Source organism: Salvelinus namaycush, chromosome 31 (assembly GCF_016432855.1).
Source record: "Salvelinus namaycush isolate Seneca chromosome 31, SaNama_1.0, whole genome shotgun sequence".
Classification (NCBI taxonomy): Eukaryota; Metazoa; Chordata; class Actinopteri; order Salmoniformes; family Salmonidae; genus Salvelinus; species Salvelinus namaycush.
Genome location: NC_052337.1, coordinates 7,858,639 through 7,878,712, shown reverse-complemented (window position 1 = coordinate 7,878,712; position 20,074 = coordinate 7,858,639). Strand labels below are relative to the sequence as shown.

Sequence of the window (20,074 nt, the reverse complement as noted above, 5' to 3'; positions counted from 1 at the left end):
GTCTATCTCTGTCACACACACTGCTGTTCCCAGCAGGTCAGAGTTGCCACTGACAGAACGGGAGAGGGAGATCCTGAGTAAGACCCCGCTCACCGAGGCTGTGACGGACATGGCAGAGGAGGACGTAGCTCCGCCCAAACCCCCCCTCCCTGGCCTGAAAATGGATGCACTCAGGTGAGGAACACTGGACTCCATCTTTGGATATAATCGACAGTGGCATACCAATAGTATGCACCAGGGCCCACTAGACCAGACCGAATCTTTAGGGCCTTTTAGTTTTAGGGCCCAGAGTTTTTCCCTGGGTCTTAAATATGGTGTATTCAACATTTTCAGTTGTGTAGGGCTTCATCTTCTCATCGCCCTGTCCTCATCTGCAATTCATTGAATTGGCTTCTTCCAGATATTTTGAGTGAGATATTTCTTTAACTTGGAAGAAGGCGAAGAAATGAGGAGATGAAGCTACTTGAGACTATTGAGATGCACCCATGTAGCGTGAGAGTGGTTTTTCAGTACTGTCCCGCTTAGACTCGCTTTACCTTAGTGAAACAAAAACAAATAATATTTCACTCTCTGTATGAGTTGTCGCACACTGATTTCAATGAGTGAAATTGTCATTCAATCGCTTTCAAGTTCCTGTTTCTGACTGTCTTAAAGCGGTCATGTTTGTTAGTGTAAGTTCCCAGTGGAAAGAGAAGTTCCCCCCTGCCAGAGTAATGAGAAGGAACCTGCAGTCTCGAGTGTCTGTAGTCAGAAAAAAAGCAGAAGCGGTCCAGTGCCACATGGTGTAAGTGACCGCTTCTGTGGTGCTGTTGCGTGAGCACTTCTGGAAGCTTTTTCTTTTTAGAATTCTGCCAAAGAGGAAGTGAAGTGAAGATAAAACTGAAACGTTTGTGCTGGTCAGCATAAATCATTTTTGGTGCTGTTGCATGAGACCTTCTGAATGTTTTATTTTAGAAATCTGCCAGAGAGGAGGTGAAGTGTAGATAAACTGAAATGTTGATGCAAGTCAGCATTAATCATTTTTGATTGACATGAGGTCAGGGTCTATTTATGAATTAGGTCTAATTGAGTCTGAAACATGTCATGGTATCTCGCAAATAGCACCCTATTCCCTGTGTAGTGCACTTCTTTTGACCATGGCTGTAGTCTCTTTATCCATAATTTTCAAACAAATTTGGTAGAAAACTTTTATCTTAAAGAGGAATTCTATTAATCTACAACATACAGTGCCTTCAGAAATTATTCACACACCTTGACTTTGTCCACATTTTGTTGTTACAGCCTGAATTTAACATTTTTAAATGGATTCAATTGAGATTTTGTGCCACTGATCCACATACACAGAATTTCCCACAATGTCAAAGTGGATCTTTTTTTAAATTTAATTTTTTTCAAATTATAAAAAAAAAAAAAATGTCTTAAGTCAATAAGTATTCAACCCCTTTGTTATGGCAAGACTAAATACGTTCAAGAGTAAACATTTGCTTAACAAGTCACATAATAAGTTGCGTGGACTCACTGTGTGCAATAATAGTGTCTAAAATTATTTTTGAATGACTACCTCATCTCTGTACCCCACACATACAATTATCTGTAAGGTCCCTCAGTCAAGCAGTGAATTTCAAACACAGATTCAACCACAAGGAACAGGGAGGTTTTCCAATACCTCGAAAAGAAGGGCACCTATTGTTAGATGGGTAAAAATAATTAAAGCAGACAGTGAATATCCCTTTGAGCATGGTGAAGTTATTAATTACACTTTGGATAGTGTATCAATACACCCAGTCACTACAAAGATACAGGCGTCCTTCCTAACTCAGTTGCTGGAGAGGAAGTTAGTTTAATGGCTGTGATAGCAGAAAACTGAGGATGGATCAACAACATTGTAGTTACTCCACAATACTAACCTAAATGTGAGTAAAAATAAGGAAGCCTGTGCAGAAAGAAAAAAAACTCAAAAACATGCATCCTGTTTGCAATAAAGCACTAAAGTATTACTGCAAAAAGTGTGGCAAAGAAATTAACTTTGTCTTGAATCAAAGCATTATGTTTGGGGCAAACATCACTGACTACCACTCTTCATATTTTCAAGCATGGAGGTGGCTGCATCGTGTTATGGATATGCTCATCATCGTCAAGGGGTAGGGAGTTTTTTTGGGGGGGTGGAAAAGAGCTAAGCACAGGCAAAATCCTAGAGGAAAACCTGGTTCAGTCTGTTTTCCACCAGACACTGGGAGACAAGTTCACCTTTCAGCAGGACAATAACCTGAAACTCAAAGCCAAATATACACTGGAGTTGCTTACCTAGACAACATTGAATGTTCTTGAGTGGCCTAGTTAAGGTTTTGACCTAAATCAGTTTGAAAACCTATGGCAAGACTTGAGATTGGCTGTCTAGCAATGATCTACAACCAACTTGACAGATCTTGAAGAGTTTAAAAAAGAATATGGGCAAATATTGTACTATCCAAGTGTGAAAATCTCTTAGAGACTTACCCAAAAAGACTGTAATTGCTGCCAAAGGGGGTTGAATACTTATCTAATCAAGATATATTTTTATTTATTCCATTCATCAAAAATAAATAAATACATGTGTAGATAAAAAATAAAATAAAGACAATTAAATCTATTTTAATCTCAATTCGTAACATCAAATGTGGAAAAGGTCAAGGGGTGTGAATACTTTCTGAAGTCTAGACCAGGTATTCTCAAACTGGGGGACGCACAATGCCATTGGGGGTACGCCAAATAAAAATGTGATTCACATTTTCAAACAAGTACATTTATTTTCAACAGGGCTATACATTTGGGTGAGTTTTTTTCTCTCTCGCCTGAGTAGCCTCGTTTCACTGCCAAAAATAAAATTAAACCATCTAGTGTTCAGCGAAATAACAACACGATGTCAAATACAGGTAGCCTAGTCAAATAATTAACATCCAATCACATTAACTGTTACTCTCTCGTGGGAAACCTTCACTCTTGCGCAGACATTTAGAAACGAAACATGACAATTTGAAAAATAAGCCACGGGAGTTTTTTGAGTGAGAATAAAGACAACTTTCGAGTAGTAAGACATGTATAAAAGCAACAGATACCATTAATAAGAAGGCTAGAAGCTTCTTATATGGTGAGCTACCGAGTGGCTAGGACAGGCAAGCCCCATGCTATTGTGGAGGACTTAATTCTTCCTGCTGCCGCGGATATGGCTGGGACAATGCTGGGGGAAAAGGCACCAAAAAAACTATATAGACAATGACTTCATCAAACAACACTGTTTCATGACGCATGAGTGACATGGCAGGAGATGTTTTGAAACAATTACTGCGTTGCATACAAGCCAGTGAATTCTATGCGTTACAGCTGGATGAGTCAACAGAGGTGCCGAGCATGGCACAGCTCCTAGTATATGTACGTTACGTTTATGGGGGGTCAATTAAGGAAGACATCCTCTTCTGCAAACCACTGGAAACCAGGACAACAGGAGAGGATATTTTTAAAGTACTGGACAGCTTTGTGACATCAAATGGACTTTGGTGGTCAAGATGTGTTGGTATCTGTTCTGATGGCGCAAAAGCCATGACAGGGAGACCACGTGGAGTGGTAACTTGCGTGCAAGCAGTTTCTCCCGACGCCACTTGGGTACACTGCAGCATCCACAGAGAGGCTCTTGCTGCCAAGGGAATTGCCTGACAGCTTGAAAGATGTTTTGGACACTACAGTGAAAATGGTTAACTTTTTTAAAGCAAGGCCCCTGAACTCTTGTGTATTTTCTGCATTATGCAATGATATGGGCAGCGACCATGTAACGCTTTCACAACATACAGAAGTGCGCTGGTTGTCAAGGGGCAAAGTATTGACACGTTTTTTTGAATTGAGAGACGAGCTTAAAGTTTTCTTTACTGACCATGATTTTCACTTGCCTGAACGCTTGCATGATGACGAGTTTCTCACACGACTGGCCTATCTGGGTGATGTTTTTTCTCGCCTGAATGATCTGAATCTAGGATTACAGGGACTCTCCCCCAACTATATTCAATGTGCGGGACAAAATTGAGGCGATGATTAAGAAGTTGGAGCTCTTTTCTGTCTGCATTAACAAGGACAACACAGGTCTTTCCATCATTGTATGATTTTTTTTTTGTGTGCAAATGAACTAAAGCTTAAGGACAATGTCAAATGTGATATAGCGAAGCACCTGAGTGAGCTGGGTACGCAATTACGCAGGTACTTTCCCGAAACGGACGACACAAACAACTGGGTTCGTTATCCCTTTCATGCACTGCCCACAGTCCACTTACCGATATCTGAACAAGAGCCTCATCGAAATTGCAACAAGCGGTTCTGTGAAAATTTTATTTAATTAGAAGCCACTGCCAGATTTCTGGATAGGGCTGCGCTCAGAGTTTCTTGCCTTGGCAAATCACGCTGTTAAGACACTGATGCCCTTTGCAACCACGTACCTATGTGAGAGTGGATTCTCGGCCCTCACTAGCATGAAAACTAAATACAGGCACAGACTGTGTTGAAAATTATTTGACTGAGACTCTCTCCAATACAACCCAACATTGCAGAGTTATGTGCATCCTTTCAAGCACACCTTTCTCATTAATCTGGTGAGTTATTCACAATTGTTGATGAACAAATAAGGTTTTATATGTAAGATGGCTAAATAAAGAGCAAAATGATTGATTATTGTTATATTTTCTGCCCTGGTCCTATAAGAGCTCTTCATCACTTCCCATGAGCCGGGTTGTGACGACAAACTCACACTCATTCTTATGTTTAATAAATGTATCGCATAGTGTGTGTGGCAGGCTTACAATGATGGCAAAAACAACATTTGAGAATGCGCTGACCCTGGTGCTAGAGGGAGTATGCAGCTAGAGGTTGAACGTTCGAAGGGGTACGGGACTATAAAAAGTTTGGGAACCACTGGCCTAGATGGCCTTCTCCTCTTTAGTGGAAAAAGGGTCGTCATAAGAGGTGGCGAAACGGAAGGTGGTAGACAGGCATTAATTTTCTGTGGGCTTAAGGAAGTGGAGCTATGAAAAATCAATAGGCCTTGGACTTGGCCGGAAGATTAGATCAAAACCTTGAATACTACTACTACTAGGCTTTTGAGGTGCACTGCTGTCTGTCTCTTACTTTTTCTTCCTCTCTCTTTCACTCTCTTTATCTACTTTCCATCCCTCTCTCCATGTTGTCCTGGGAACAGAGCACACTTGGCTACTGACCCCACTTTCGCTGGCCAACGGAGATCCACAAAGACTGACACGTACGTTAGCCAGTAGGGTCATCCCCCTGCATTGTGACATCCTGCTTCCTTAATAACTGTCCAATCCCGTCCCGGAAGAGTCTTGATAGGTTGAGTGCCTGATTGGTGGAGTGTCTTGTCTTGCATGCTTGAGTTCCTAATTATGCACGCCGTACAATGAAGCCCTCATCCAATCAGGAGAAAGCTTGGTGCATGAGTGTGTACCAATGATGTCATATAAACATTCATATATGTATCTGTTTGGTTTGTACATATCATAACTGTCATCACTTTCCCAGTCATGGTCCCACATGTATCCTTGACCTGCTGATTTTATGTTGTGCCTTTAAATCTGCCATTGACTTGTGATGATTGCAGTGTGATAACCTGGAAAGCCCAACTTCTGTTTGTGCTACTCCAGAGGTGATCGAAAAAGAGGCATTAAGCAGGAAATGCTGACCATAACAACCCCTCAGTGTCATATCCCACAATCTTGCTCAAGGAGCAGTAATCTGTGTGTTTTTTTTGTCAGCCTGGTTGGGTATCAGAAGCCTAAAAACCTCCATTCTCACTGATTGTCCTACGTCCTACTTCTCTCTCTCCAGTCCTCCTCCAGCTTTGCCCCCAAAGAAACGTCAGTCGGCCTCGTCGCCCACTCGGGTGGCAGTGGTGGCCCCCATGAGCCGCGGCTCCAGCCTGCCCTGCAGCGTCCACAGACAGGTACCACCAACCCACACCAAGGGTTATGGTTGAATAACACCCACTTACTCGATAGTAATACTGTGATCTTGTACACTGGTCTACTATAGAGCATCTGCATCAGAGTATGATCAGGGTGGATTACCAGACTATAGTGAAATAACGTGATACAGTGATGGATACATAACTAGTGACTGACTAAATCAGACTTGATTAGGCCGGCCATCACTGGATCATATATCCACAAAGTTTTCTATTGTTTGATGAAACTGACTGTGTAGCCGACTTCACTGGTTTCTTCTTTGATTGTCTGTCTGTGTATATGTCTGTCTTTGTCTTTGTCTCTGTCTGTCTGTGTGTGCAGCAGCAGCACTATGAGCAGGAGTTCCTCCAGAGGCGTTTCTCGGGGGGCAGCCAGTCGAATGGGTGTGACTCTCCGCGCCTCTCGCCCTACAGCAGCATGGGGAAGCTCAGCAGGTCTGAAGAGCAGCTCTGCTCCATGGAACAGGACAGTGGACAGTGCTCCAGAAATACTAGCTGTGAGACACTGGGTAGGGGCACAAACACATATACATACAATTAGACAGTCATCATAGTCACGGTTGATCTTTATACACTGTCTGTACTGAAATAGAAAAACACACATTTTTGAACATGTGCATACTTTCTCACACAAAATGAAAATACACACAATAGAATGCACACAATTGTTTTAGTAAAGATGGACAAAAATACATAGACTGAACAAACACCCACTTTACATGTCAACAGCCTCACCTAACCACAAGCACTTGTTATTTTCTCTACAAATGTCCCCCTCTCTAACCTCTTGTCTCTCTTTTACAACACATTTCACTGCACCTATCTGGTGTATTTGACAGTAAAAACATATATATTTTTCTCCAGACAACACAGAGAGTTACGACCCCGACTATGACTTCCTCCACCAGGACCTCGCTGTCTTCACAGGGGACACCCACCTGCCCTCCACTGCCACCCCCTCAGGGGTCATGTCCCTGTCCCCCCTCCCCGAGTCCCACAGTGAGTGCTCCTCTCCTGTGCCTCCTCACCCCCGGTTCAGGTCACCACCCGCCCCCCACCACCAACAACCCCACCCACCCCAGTCTGAGTACTGGACACCCCAGCCCGGTTCCCACATCATCCCCTTACAACCATCCCGCATCAGTGCTCCTCCAGCATTACCCCAGAAGAAGCGGCGCAGCTCCCAGGTTTCGCCCTATCAGGACGGGTGTGGCTCCTCGGGGGGGCCCCTCAACGAGAGGTCCCCTTCCCAATACGATAACCTGTCGGAGGAGGAGCTGCTGCACCCCACGCCCCTCTTCACTCCCAACTCGCCCATGCCCCAGAGCAACGGGGGGGTGTTCGTGGCCCAGTACCTGGCTAGCGAGAGCGCCGACCTGCCCTCTAGTCCACCGCCACTGCCTGAGAAGAGGAGCAAGCACGGTGAGTGGCAGAGGGAGAGATGGAGAGGGGGGGGGGGGGCTGGAGAAAGGAAGGGATAGGACTGGAAGAGATGGAGGGAAAGAAAATTGAGGCTGGTAGTGTGCGTGTTTAACGTTTCACTTGAATCACTTTTAATCTCCTGCTATGTAATCTCCCTCCAGTCCTGGCGTACATGCAGTTTGTGGAGGACTACTCAGAGCCCCAGCCCTCAGTGTTCTACCAGACCCCACAGAATGAGAGCATCTATGAGCAGAGGAACAAACGCTTCCAGGACGTCTACGGCCTCAACGACTCCTTCAGTAGCACCGACTCGGTCCACGAACCCCTTCCCATGCCCCTCTTCCCGCCCCCCGCCCTGCCCCCCAAGCAGAGGCAGCTGGTGAGTGTGTATGATCACCCTCAAGTCTTCACCCCCCACTCAAACATTCTGGGAGCCCTTATTGGCTACACCACCTCAGAATTTCTCAATCCTCTGTAGAGGTCTTGTTTCAGAAGGACACTAGAGATTGATGCATTGTAGAGGTCTTGTTTCAGAAGGACACTAGAGATTGATGCATTGGTTATGAAGGTGGAGCGTGCCAGTGCACACTACAGGAAAAGTGTGAAGAATCGGGGCCCAAGGTTCTTTGTGTGAGGTCTCCTCTCCAGGTGGACATCCATGTGGTCATGGTTGAGTGCTGAATGGTTAAATGTTTTACTCGTAGGGGTTGAAGGTTAATGATTTAACACTTCTAACTTAGTTCCATGTCAACAATTAAGCATGGTAATCTAAAAGGTGAAAGTTTAACCCCATGTGGTGAAACCAAAACAGTGAGGTCATGGTCATGCAACATTAGTTGCCTAGGGGTCAAAGGTGAGGCGTCGGATTTTCACTGGGGTCATTTATGCTGTATGACCCCCCCAGAAGACAGTTGACTGTCTATAGGTCATTTGCAACCAGAACACGTGTCAATGTAGAGCAGGGTCGTGTTCATTAGGGCATGTGATGGAAAATGTTTTAAAACGTGCAACAGGAAAGGAAAAGGGACCTTTCTTATTGGACCCTCTCTGTTTCAGTCCTTTTTGAACACGACCTAGAAGAAAAACTCTGAGGTCATTTGTACTCGTCAGGTTGGTTATAGGCTGGTTGGCTGGAAAGGACAAGAGTCCAGAGGTTTGGTTCAGTCTGCCTAGTCTCTCGTTCTCTTGTTTTTTTTCTTCTCTTGCTCTCTCATTTTTCTCTTTTTCTCGGTCAATCAGTCTATAGAGGGGAGAGCTGTGGGGGAGGGGCTAGGGAGGTCAGATCGATTTTCAGGTTAATGGGGATTGGTTCAACATAACTGGGGATTGAGGTGTCAAGTGGTAAGGTTAGACTATGCATTAACCTGTAGAGATAAAACCTTTATGGTGTCACCAGTTAGACAAGTGTCATTTGATTTGTCAGACTAGACCTGGGTAGAGGCTAGCAGAGGCTGGTGGGAGGAGCTATAGGAGGAAGGGCTCATTGTAATGTCTGGAACAGAATAAATTGAACAGTCAAGCATGTGGTTTCCATATGTTTGATGTGTTTGATACCGTTTCATCTATTCCATTCCAGCCAGTTGGTTGTATTTTTCCTTCATAGCTTGTTCTCCATCTTCTTTTTAAAAAGGGAGCCAATTTGTTTTCAGCACTTATGTCAATGACTGATCAAAACTTGTGTTATCATGGCTCTCTCTTGTCCCTCTGCAGGAGACATGTGTTTAGCAATATGTTTGGAACATTGAATCACAATAAAATCACAGTATAGAATCGCAATACATATAGAATCAGCCCCCAGCCCTAACAGTAAGCAGACGTCACTTCGTACAGTAGGACTGAGAGAGACCGTCTGTGGTCTTCTGCCGTCCACTAACAACTCTATATTTTAACACTTTCCAGACCTTTATTTTGATGATTTCTGTTGTAAAGTATTATTTTCCTCCAACTGTATTTCTTTCCTCCCTCTCTCTTTCCTCCATATCCTCCTCCCTCTCTCTCTCTCTCCTCCATGTCCTCATCCTCTCTCTCGCCTGGTAATCTTGGCTGGTGGTGTAGTGGACTTAATGAGGTCGAGGGCCGGGTGGGAAAAGCCTGTTTACCTCCTCATCCTATTCCTCTTGTCCAATAAGCCACCATGTCACAGGATTTACACGGCTTTGTGAAAAAAATGTCATTTTGACGGTCTGCCAGTGCCAGTCAGATAAGAAGACTGATGGGGGAGGAGAATCATATTTCAAGTGTGTTTTGGGCCTTGTAGTTGACCTGGTTTGTTTGAAGCTGTAGAGTTTGGACCGTAATCAGACCATGAGAGCTTGGTAGGTTTAGCGTGCCACAGTCAGATCTGAACACTGTGAGCGAATACAGGTGTCTGGACTATTTGGTGACTTCTAAGCTTCTGACCCCTAATGATGACCTTTGACTTTTGCTGACCGTGTGGCTGAACTAATTACACTGAATTCATGTTCAGTGTCAGCAACAAGGAGTCTTCTCCTTTCTCCATTGATTCCCTTCTTCTGTGGTAGATTTCTGCATGTCTGACAGTCACCATCATTACTGGTGCTGTCCTCTGCTTAACCCTCTTTTCTGTCTCTGGTTCTAAAACGGCTGCTCCATCTGCTCTATATCTAGGGTAATAAACTTTACTACTTTTCTCTCTTTGTCTCTTCTTAATCTTTCATGTATTTTTTTCTTCCTTTTCTTCCCCTATTCCTTTTTGCTCCCTATTCTCACTGCTTCTGTCTCTTTCTTCTTATCTATCTTTCCCCATTCCTTTGTTTTTCCATTTTCTCCTTCCTCTCCTCCTCAGGCCTCCCACTCTTCCTCCCCCTCTTCCTCCTCATCCTCCTCTCTGTCATGCCACCTCCAGCCGTCATTGGTGGTGGCGGCGGAGGAGGCGGGCTCTGGGCTAGGCCTCAGCCTATTGGTTTCTAGCTCCTCCTACCTGAGTGGACATGCCTCGCTGACCACGCCCATGGTGAGTCTACCTAATTGGCCCTAACGGCCCAAATTGGCAGGCCTCCAGGGCTGTGTTGTCTGGATCTGATTGTTGATAGCCCTGAATGATGTGGTTGTGTTTCTCCTGAGTGGCTCACGGCCCGCTGTTATGTTTATGCGGTTATGATGTGTTTTGTTGTTCGTCTCTGGGCATGGTTCTAACATTGATTATGATAAAGGTGTGCTCATGATGAACAGGTAACTTCCAAAATAATGGAAACACCAACATAAAGTGTCTTAATAAGGCATTGGGTCACCACGAGCCACCAGAACAGCTTCAATACACCTTGGCATAGATTCTGCAAGTGTCTGGAAATCTATACCATTCTTCCACCAGAAATTCCATCATTTGGTGTTTTGTTGATGGTGGGGGAAAACGCTGTCTCAGGCGCCGATCCATAATCTCCCATAAGTGTTTAATCGCGTTGAGATCTGGTGACTGACACACACACACTTTAATTTGATGGGATGCTGATTGCTTAATTAAGATGGCGCCAGAGAAGAAGGCTGACGTTTTACTTGTTCCTATTTTACGTGTTCCTATTGTGTTTTTTGGAACAATTTTTGTAACTTATTTTGTACATAATGTTGCTGCTACTGTCTCTTATGACCGAAAATATCGTCTGCACATCAGAACTGCATTACTCACCACAAACTGGCAGAATCCTTTTTTTTCTTTAACAAATCCGAGGAGGCCGATGTGAATGACATACTGCTTTCCCGGGAACAGGCCCAGATCCCCGTCATTTACGTCAAGAGAAGACGGAGAAAAAGTGGCCGGAGGGCGGGCTACCTTCTGAGAATTCGTAGGCGATCGAATAAACCCACACTGCCTTCCATTCTGCTAGCAAACGTACAGTCTTTGGAAAATAAAATTGATGACCTACGCGGAAGATTAAACTACCAACTTGACATTTTCAACCTCTCCCTGTCCGAGTCTGTAATACCAACATGTTTTAAGCAGACCACCATAGTCCCTGTGCCCAAGAACACTAAGGTAACCTGACTAAATGACTACCAACCCATAGCACTCACGTCTGTAGCCATGAAGTGCTTTGAAAGGCTGGTCATGGCTCACGTCAACGGCATTATCCCAGAATCCCTAGACCCACTCCAATTTGCATACCGCTCTAACAGATCCACAGATGATGCAATCTCTATTGCACTCCACACTGCCCTTTCCCACCTGGACAAAAGGAACACCTATGTGAGAATGCTAATCATTGACTACAGCTCAGCGTTCAGCACCGTAGTGCCCTCAAAGCTCATCAATAAGCTAAGGACCCTGGGACTAAACACCTCCCTCTGCAACTGGATCCTGGACTTTCTGACGGGCCGCCCCCAGGTGGTAAGGGTAGGTAACAACACATCCGCCACGCTGATCCTCAACACAGGGGCCCCTCAGGGGTGCATGCTCAGCCCCCTCCTGTACTCCCTGTTCACTCATGACTGCACAGCCAGGCATGACTCCAACACCATCATTAAGTTTGCAGATGACACAACAGTGGTAGGCCTGATCACAGACAACAACGAGACAGTCTATAGGGAGGAGGTCAGAGACCTGGCCGTGTGGTGCCAGGACAACAACCTATCCCTCAATGTGATCAAGACAAAGGAGATGATTGTGGACTACGGGAAAAAGAGGACCGAGCACGCCCCCATTCTCATTGACGGGGCTGTAGTGGAGCAGGTTGAGAGCTTCAAGTTCCTTTGTGTCCACATCACCAACAAACTAACATGGTCCAAACACACCAAGACGAAGAGGGCACGACAAAACCTATTCCCCCTCAGGAGACTTTAAATATTTGGCATGGATCCTCAGCTCCTCAAAAAGTTCTATAGCTGCACCATCGAGAGCATCCTGACTGGTTGCATCACTGCCTGGTACAAAAACCAAGATGGCGGAGCAGTAAGACGTGCTTGTTTTCGTCCCATGTAAATATTGTCTTTTTCTTTTTGTGTACATTTCATCTCAGTCTCTTTTTTCCATTTTTTTATTAAATATACCTTCCTGCAACGCGCCTCACCCAGTGTGGTACGGATCTGCTATTTTTTTTAGACCTTATAACTGAAACCTCCATCAGGAGCTAGACAGCTAATTAGCTACTAGCTTTTCAGTCATTGTTAGCCACTGCTAGCGGTCTTTACCTTTTAGCTCGAACTCCAGCCGCTTTAGCCCAGATAGCCTGGATAATACCTGCCAGTCTGCACAGCATGATATCAGCCCTGAGCATATCGGACTGCTTTTTTCCCCCACTACATCACCGGATTCCTGCCGCAAGCTCTGGACCATCACACCAGATCTTCGCAGCTAGCTAGTTGCTACTGTGGCTAACGCCCTTGTCCAGAAGCATGCATCAGCTAGCCTCGAGCTTGGCCCATTTCCCGGCTAGCAAACGAAGTACACCAACTACAATACCTCTCTTGCCAATTGGCCTGGACCCTTTGTCAACACGAGCCCCGCCGATCCATCACTACTGGTCTGCTGACGTAATTCGGCCGATGTGCGCTCAACCGGCCTCCTCGTCGTGGATGTTGGTGTTGATCCATCTGCTAGCCCCGGCCTGCTAGCTTCCTGAATGCCGTGTCTCCCGCTCGCCTTACGTAGTAATCAACTACCGAACAGCTCCCTGTCTCGTCTTTGCTGCTCATTGGACCATATGATCGCTCGGCTACACAGCTGATGCCTACTGGACTGTTCATTAACACGGTACTTCATTTTGTTTATCTGTCGGCCCCAGCCTTGAACTCAGGGCCAGTGTGTAGCTAACTGACCCGCTCTGTCCATTCATCGCCATTTACCTGTTGTTGTTGTCCCTGTTGTTGTTGTCCTAGCTGTTTACCCGTTGTTGTCTCACCCGTTGTTGTCTTAGCTCTCCCAATCAACACCTGTGATTGCTTTATGCCTTTCTCTAATGTCAATATGCCTTGCATACTGTTGTTTAGGGCAGCTCTCATTGTTTTATTTTACTGTGGCGCCCCTAGTCCTGCTCAACATGCCTCAGATAGCCCCCTTGTCCCACCCCCCACACATGCGGAGACCCGACCTAGCTTAACAGGCGTCTCCAGAGATGAAACCTCTCGTCACTCAATGCCTAGGTTTACCCCCACTGTACTCGCACCCTACCATACCTTTGTCTGTACATTATGCCCTGAATCCATTCTACCACGCCCAGAAATCTGCTCCTTTTATTCTCTGTTCCCAAAGCACTGGAAAACCAGTTCTTATAGCCTTTAGCCGTACCCTCATCCTACTCCTCCTCTGTTCCTCTGGTGATGAAGAGGTTAACCCAGGCCCTGTGTGTCTCCAGGCGCTCTCATTTGATGACTTCTGCAGCCGTAAAAGCCTTGGGTTGATGCATGTTAACCTCAGAAGCCTGCTCCCTAAGTTTGTTTTATTCACTGCTTTAGCACACTCCGCCAACCCTGATGTCCTAGCTGTGTCTGAATCCTGGCTAAGGAAGGCCACCAAAAATTCCATCCCCAATTACAACATTTTCCGTCAAGACAGAACTGCTTAAGGGGGCGGAATTGCAATCTACTGTAGAGAGAGCCTGCAGAGTTCTGTCATACTATTCTGGTCTATGCCCAAACAGTTCGAGCTTCTACTTTTAAAGATCCATCTCTCCAGAAATAAGTCCCTCACTGTTGCCGCTTGTTATAGACCCCCCTCAGCTCCCAGCTGTGCCCTGGACACCATATGTGAATTGATTGCCCCCCATCTATCGTCAGAGTTTGTACTGTTAGGTGACCTAAATTGGGATATGCTTAACACCCCGGCCGTCCTACAATCTAAGCTGGATGCCCTCAATCTCACACAAATTATCAAGGAACCTACCAGGTACAACCCTAAATCCGTAAACTCGGGCACCCTCATAGATATCATCCTGACCAACCTGCCCTCTAAATACACCTCTGCTGTTTTCAACCAGGATCTCATCGATCACTGCCTCATTGCCTGCGTCCGTTATGGGTCCGCTGTCAAACGACCACCCCTCATCACTGTCAAACGCTCCCTAAAACACTTCTGCGAGCAGGCCATTCTAATCGACCTGGCCCGGTATCCTGGAAGGATATTGGCCTCATCGCGTCAGTAAAGGATCCCTGGTTATTCTTTAAAAGTGCTTTCCTCACCATCTTAAATAAGCACGCCCCTTTCAAAAAATGTAGAACTAAGAACAGAAATAGACTCCAGCCACCCTAGTCATAGACTGTTCTCTCTGCGCCAAGTCTAGGTCCAAGAGGCTTCTAAACAGCTTCTACCCCCAAGCCATAAGACTCCTGAACATCTAATCAAATGGCTACCCAGACTATTTGCATAGCCCCACCCCTCTTTTACACCGCTGCTAAGCTCTGTTGTTATCATCTATGCATAGTCACTTTAATAACTCTACCTACATGTACATATTACCTCAATTACCGCAACTAACCGGTGCCCCCGCACATTGACTCTGTACCGGTACCCCCTGTATATAGTCTCGCTATTGTTATTTTACTGCTGCTCTTTAATTACTTGTTACTTTTTTATTTCTTATTTTTATTTTTTTAACTGCATTGTTGCTTAGGAGCTCGTAAGTAAGGTCTTCACTGTAAGGCGCCGAACACCTGTTGTGTTCGGCGCATGGGACTAATACAATTTGATTTGATTTTTTTTTTTTTTTTTTATAACTCAGGAACCACAGCTGTGTGGAAGCACCTGCTTTCAATATTCTTTGTATTCCTCATTTACTCAAGTGTTTCCTTTATTTTGGCAGTTACCTGTAAGTGTGTGTACGTACTACGTGTGCATTTGTTGCAGTGTGTTCTAAGCCACCTCAGGCTTTGTATCATAGGATACAAATTAATGCGTTTTGACTAAGAAACAACTGACACAGAAGTGGGTGCATACTGTGGAAAAAAGTGGGGCTAAAGAGGAGTCCCAAATGTCATTCATACAAAGCAAGCAGACCCTACGTGAGCAAGTGATAGTACTGTACTGTCTTTGCGTCAGGGACCTCCACAGCAGATGGACTATACCTGTTGATGAATGAGGTTGAGGTGGTTAGCTGCGCGCATGACTAACGCATTTATTTTGTTCTCAATGGCTCCAAGTTCAAGTTTCAACTTTAATGTCCCATAGTGCAATTGGTTTTGTAGCAAAGGAACATAAAAACAACTTTGAACATATAGAATCCACAATGACACAGAGTTAAGTCAATACAATGGGCTAGTCCATCAAGTCATAGGGCTGACAGCCATCAATACTAGTATATACAGTAGGCCTACTAGTGATCCACATTAGAAGTAGCACAAAAGTATAGCAAGCCAAAGTTGTGCTCTGTGCATTCTTAGATCATATGGTCAACAACATATGATCAATGTGCTGACAAAAACAAAAAACAACATCACCATCCTCAACATATTGCTCCTCTATTGTTCATCAAGCAAAGGAGGGGGCCGATGACATCACGGATTCCCATCAGACCAACTCCTTGAATGCAACAACATTTTGCCCCCCCCACTTTAGTTTTGTACTTTACAGTACAAAAGGATATCACTTTTCAACACAAAGTTGTTGTTTTTAAATCACCGGGGACATCTTTAACAAAGCTAACACTTGCTGCTGTTATACCGTGACCCTTGATCTCTAATGGATATGAAGCAGATGATCTTGGTCTTGGGGAGTGGGCTGACTGCGTATGGCCCCTGGGTGTGGGGGGCACGCTGAGGAGATCGGGGAGAGGGGGTGTGTATCTCCCTGTTGAATCACTCCATTTGGACCTGGCCTGATGCAAAATAGATTCCCTCTCCTGCTCTTCTTCTTCCTCCTCTACCCTTCTTCTTCCTCTACCACTCTTCTCCTTTTCTCAGTCCATTTCACCTCTAACCATTTGTGCCCACTAAATCAAATCCAACTTCATTTACACATTAAACATTACAGTAGACTTTACAATTTAAATCCCCGCTCCCCGTCTACTTCACCCTCCTCTCTCTCACACCTCTCATGCCTCCCCCAACCCCTCAATCCCCTCCCAGTGTTTGTGCCAATGGAATGTTCACATTCCTCAAGTCCTCGGGGCGTGATGTTTTGGGGGGATGCCATGAGGATGGGAGGTCTGGAAGGAAATAGAAAATATATGCAATATATTTGATTTAGTAATTCGATTTAGTGCCAACAATGCCATTTCAGTGGAAAATCTTTCTTCTCCGCTCTGTCTGTCTGTCTGTCTGTGTGTGTGTGTGTGTGTGTGTGTGTGTGTGTGTGTGTGTGTGTGTGTGTGTGTGTGTGTGTGTGTGTGTGTGTGTGTGTGTGTGTGTGTGTGTGTGTGTAGTATGTTTTATGGTTGTACATTTGTGGGGAATAGTATGTTGGAACATTTTGTTGGGTGGAAAGAATATAAACTGTTCTTAGTCTTCAGTGGAAACATCCTCATACGTTCTCACTACACTTTTGCATACCCATGTTGCTTTAGGTTTAGTGTCTCTTATATGTGTGTGTGGGATGGTGTGTGTGTGTGGGAGGGAGGGATGGTGTGTACACGCCCGCCTGTGTGTGGTGTTTATCAGTGATCTATGTAGGGTTGACCCCATTTAGTCTCGACTGGTCGATTGTTTGTTTTGTGGGGCGGCAGGTAGCCTAGTGGTTAGAGGGTTGGGCCAGAAACCGGAAGGTTGCTAGATCGAATCCCCGAGCTGACAAGGTAAAAATCTGTCGTTCTGCCCCTGAACAAGGCAGTTAACCCGCTGTTCCTAGGCCGTCATTGTAAATAAGAATTTGTTCTTAACTGACTTGCCTAGTTAAATAAAGGTTAAATAAAAACATTTATAAAAATGTAAATGTTGGTTGATAGGCTATTCGTCTGCAGAGACAAAATGATGGCACGTCTTGATTGACGCCTGTCTCAGTGGACTAATCCATTGCGGAGGCTGCAGGGCTGGCACACCAATATCACCAGTAGTATACTACCGTTCAAAGTTTGGGGTCACTTAGAAATGTCCTTGATTTTGAAAGAAAAGCCAATTTGTTGTCCATTAAAATCACATCAAATTGATCAGAAATACAGTGTAGACATTGCTAATGTTGTAAATTACATTTGTAACTGGAAACGGCAGATTTTTTATGGAATATCTACATATTCCATTAAAAGAAATCAGCCGTTTCCAGCTACAATAGTAATTTACAACATTAGCAATGTCTACACTGTATTTCTGATCAATTTGATGTGATTTTAATGGACAACAAATTGGCTTTTCTTTCAAAAACAAAGACATTTCTAAGTGAACCCAAACTTTTGAATGGTAGTGTACATTTACAGTTAATTCCCATAATTTCTCATCTACAATGGTTGTTTGGTTACCGTAATTTCTAGTAGTGCATTCAATATATTATTATTATTATTATTATTACAGTCTTTTACAGTTGTCATTGTTGGAGTGGACACGTTGTTTGCAGAGCGCACAAGCTAGGCTACACTAGTGAGAAACAAGTTTTGATTTATTTCATTCCAATTTACGAGTTGTCAATGTATTAATTGTTTTGTTTGGAGCAATCCTGTCAATGTTGAGTAAGAACGCACACCTGATTACGCATAGAAGTTGGTCTAGGGTACCAGGCTTGCGTGCAAATGTAGGCTTATACATTTGCCCATTTTGGGGATCTGATAGTATTTCTGATTGTCTTAATTCACCACCAATAATGAGCTGTGCAGCTTCTCAAAATACACATTTTCTTCACCTCAAACAGCAAGTAAACAGTCTGTTTTTACATCCATTGAGAATGACAATAGTTCCTGAATGTAGCCTATTTCAAAAATCTTTGTCTCTCCCTTTGATAACCACTAGGCGTAAAAGGGAAAAAAATGTCATGCTTTGATCAGTCGAGAATATTTTATACAATGTTGCAAGTTTGTTAGTACAAGCTTCCTGCTCGACAAAGTTGATAGTTGATGCAATGTTTCATGTTGCTTTAAAAAAAAAAAAAAAATCACCTTTATTTAACCAGGTAGGCCAGTTGAGAACAAGTTCTCATTTACAACTGTGACCTGGCCAAGATAAAGCAAAGCAGTGTGACAAAAACAACAGAGTTACAAATAAACAAACATACAGTCAATAACACAATAGAAAATCTAAGTACAGTGTGTTCAAATGTAGAATATTAGGGAGGTAAGGGAATAAATAGGCCATAGAGGGAAAATAATTACAATTTAGCATTAACACTTGAGTGATAGATGTGCAGATGATGATGTGCAAGTAGAGATACTGGGGTGCAAAAGAGCAAGAAGATAAATAACAATATGGGGATGAGGTAGTTGGGTGTGCTATTTATAGATTGGCTGTGTACAGGTACAGTGATCGGTATGCTGCTCTGACAGCTGATACTTAAAGTTAGAGAGGGAGATATAAGTCTCCAGCTTCAGTGATTTTTGCAATTCGTTTCAGTCATTGCAGCAGAGAACTGGAAGGAAAGGCGGCCAAAGGAGGTGTTGGCTTTGGGGATGACCAGTAAAATATACCTGCTGGAGCATATGCTACGGGTGGGTGTTGCTATTTTGACCAGTGAGCTGAGATAAGGCGGGGCTTTACCTAGCAAAGACTTATAGATGACCTGGAGCCAGTGGGTTTGGCGACGAATATGTAGCGAGGGCCAGCCAACGAGAGCATACAGGTCGCAGTGGTGGGTAGTATATGGGGCTTTGGTGACAAAACGGATGGCACTGTGATTAGACTACATCCAGTTTGCTGAGTAGAGTGTTGGAGGCTATTTTGTAAATGACATCACCGAAGTCAAGGATCGGTAAGATGGTCAGTTTAACGAGGGTATGTTCGGCAGCATGAGTGAAGGAGGCTTTGTTGTGAAATAGGAAGCCAATTCTAGATTTAACTTTGGATTGGAGATGCTTAATGTGAGACTGATATAACTGGTATATGCAGGTGATATAACTGTTTGTTACATGCAGTATTTGCTTTGTGGACTTCACCGGACAGATGTTGCTCTACAGTTTTGTGATAAAACAAGCCTATGTGTAGTTGAATTTATTCTGCCACTGTGTGACTGTTGTCTTTTTGTTGTCACGGCCTTATTGCATACCACGGTGGCATCTGAACCAATGGGTTATAGAGCAAACAACGCAATTATCACACCATAGGTTGTAATATGGCTTTTCACTGGCTTGGCTTCCTCTATGATTTGGCTCATATACCGCTACTGAACGTAACAGGGTTGGTAGACAGTGCACAGCGTGTTACAGCAGGTTACTAGCTTTCTGCTTCTCCTCCTCACAGGAATCTGCTCACCTGGTCGCCATGACTACACAATCTCAGACAAACACACACTCTGATTCACACTTACACACATACAGTCACATGGAAGGCATGGAAAGATTGATATCAGTCCATTCATTGTTACAGTATGTTGAACCATACATCCACTTTAGTCCAGGAGAGGAGGTGCTAATGGGGACTTTTTTTCTTTCTACTTTTCAGCTTTGATTCTGTCTGATTTATTTTCTCAACCTGTCATAACACTGTCCTTCTTTCCTGATTCCTGGTTTCCTTTCCTACTTCCCACCAATCGCAGAGTTCAGACCAGGTCGCCTTGACCAATGCCACCATATTGGAAGGCAGCAGGGGCGGGCCCAACGGTTCCCTGGCCGACTCATTGGGCTCTGTTGCCGTCTGTCTTCC

General features: G+C 44.3%; 1 protein-coding gene across 1 annotated transcript in view; it reads left to right on the top strand.

The window, feature by feature from the left end:
- rapgef1b (Rap guanine nucleotide exchange factor (GEF) 1b) overlaps positions 1 to 20,074 on the top strand; it is a 72,458-nt gene that overhangs the window by 41,971 nt on the left and 10,413 nt on the right. Inside the window, exons 6-10 of the mRNA XM_038971075.1 lie at positions 37 to 174; positions 5,860 to 5,974; positions 6,318 to 6,504; positions 6,860 to 7,417; positions 7,579 to 7,796. Of these exons, the coding sequence (XP_038827003.1) occupies positions 37 to 174; positions 5,860 to 5,974; positions 6,318 to 6,504; positions 6,860 to 7,417; positions 7,579 to 7,796 (1,216 nt within the window). The remainder of the gene's footprint in view (positions 1 to 36; positions 175 to 5,859; positions 5,975 to 6,317; positions 6,505 to 6,859; positions 7,418 to 7,578; positions 7,797 to 20,074) is intronic.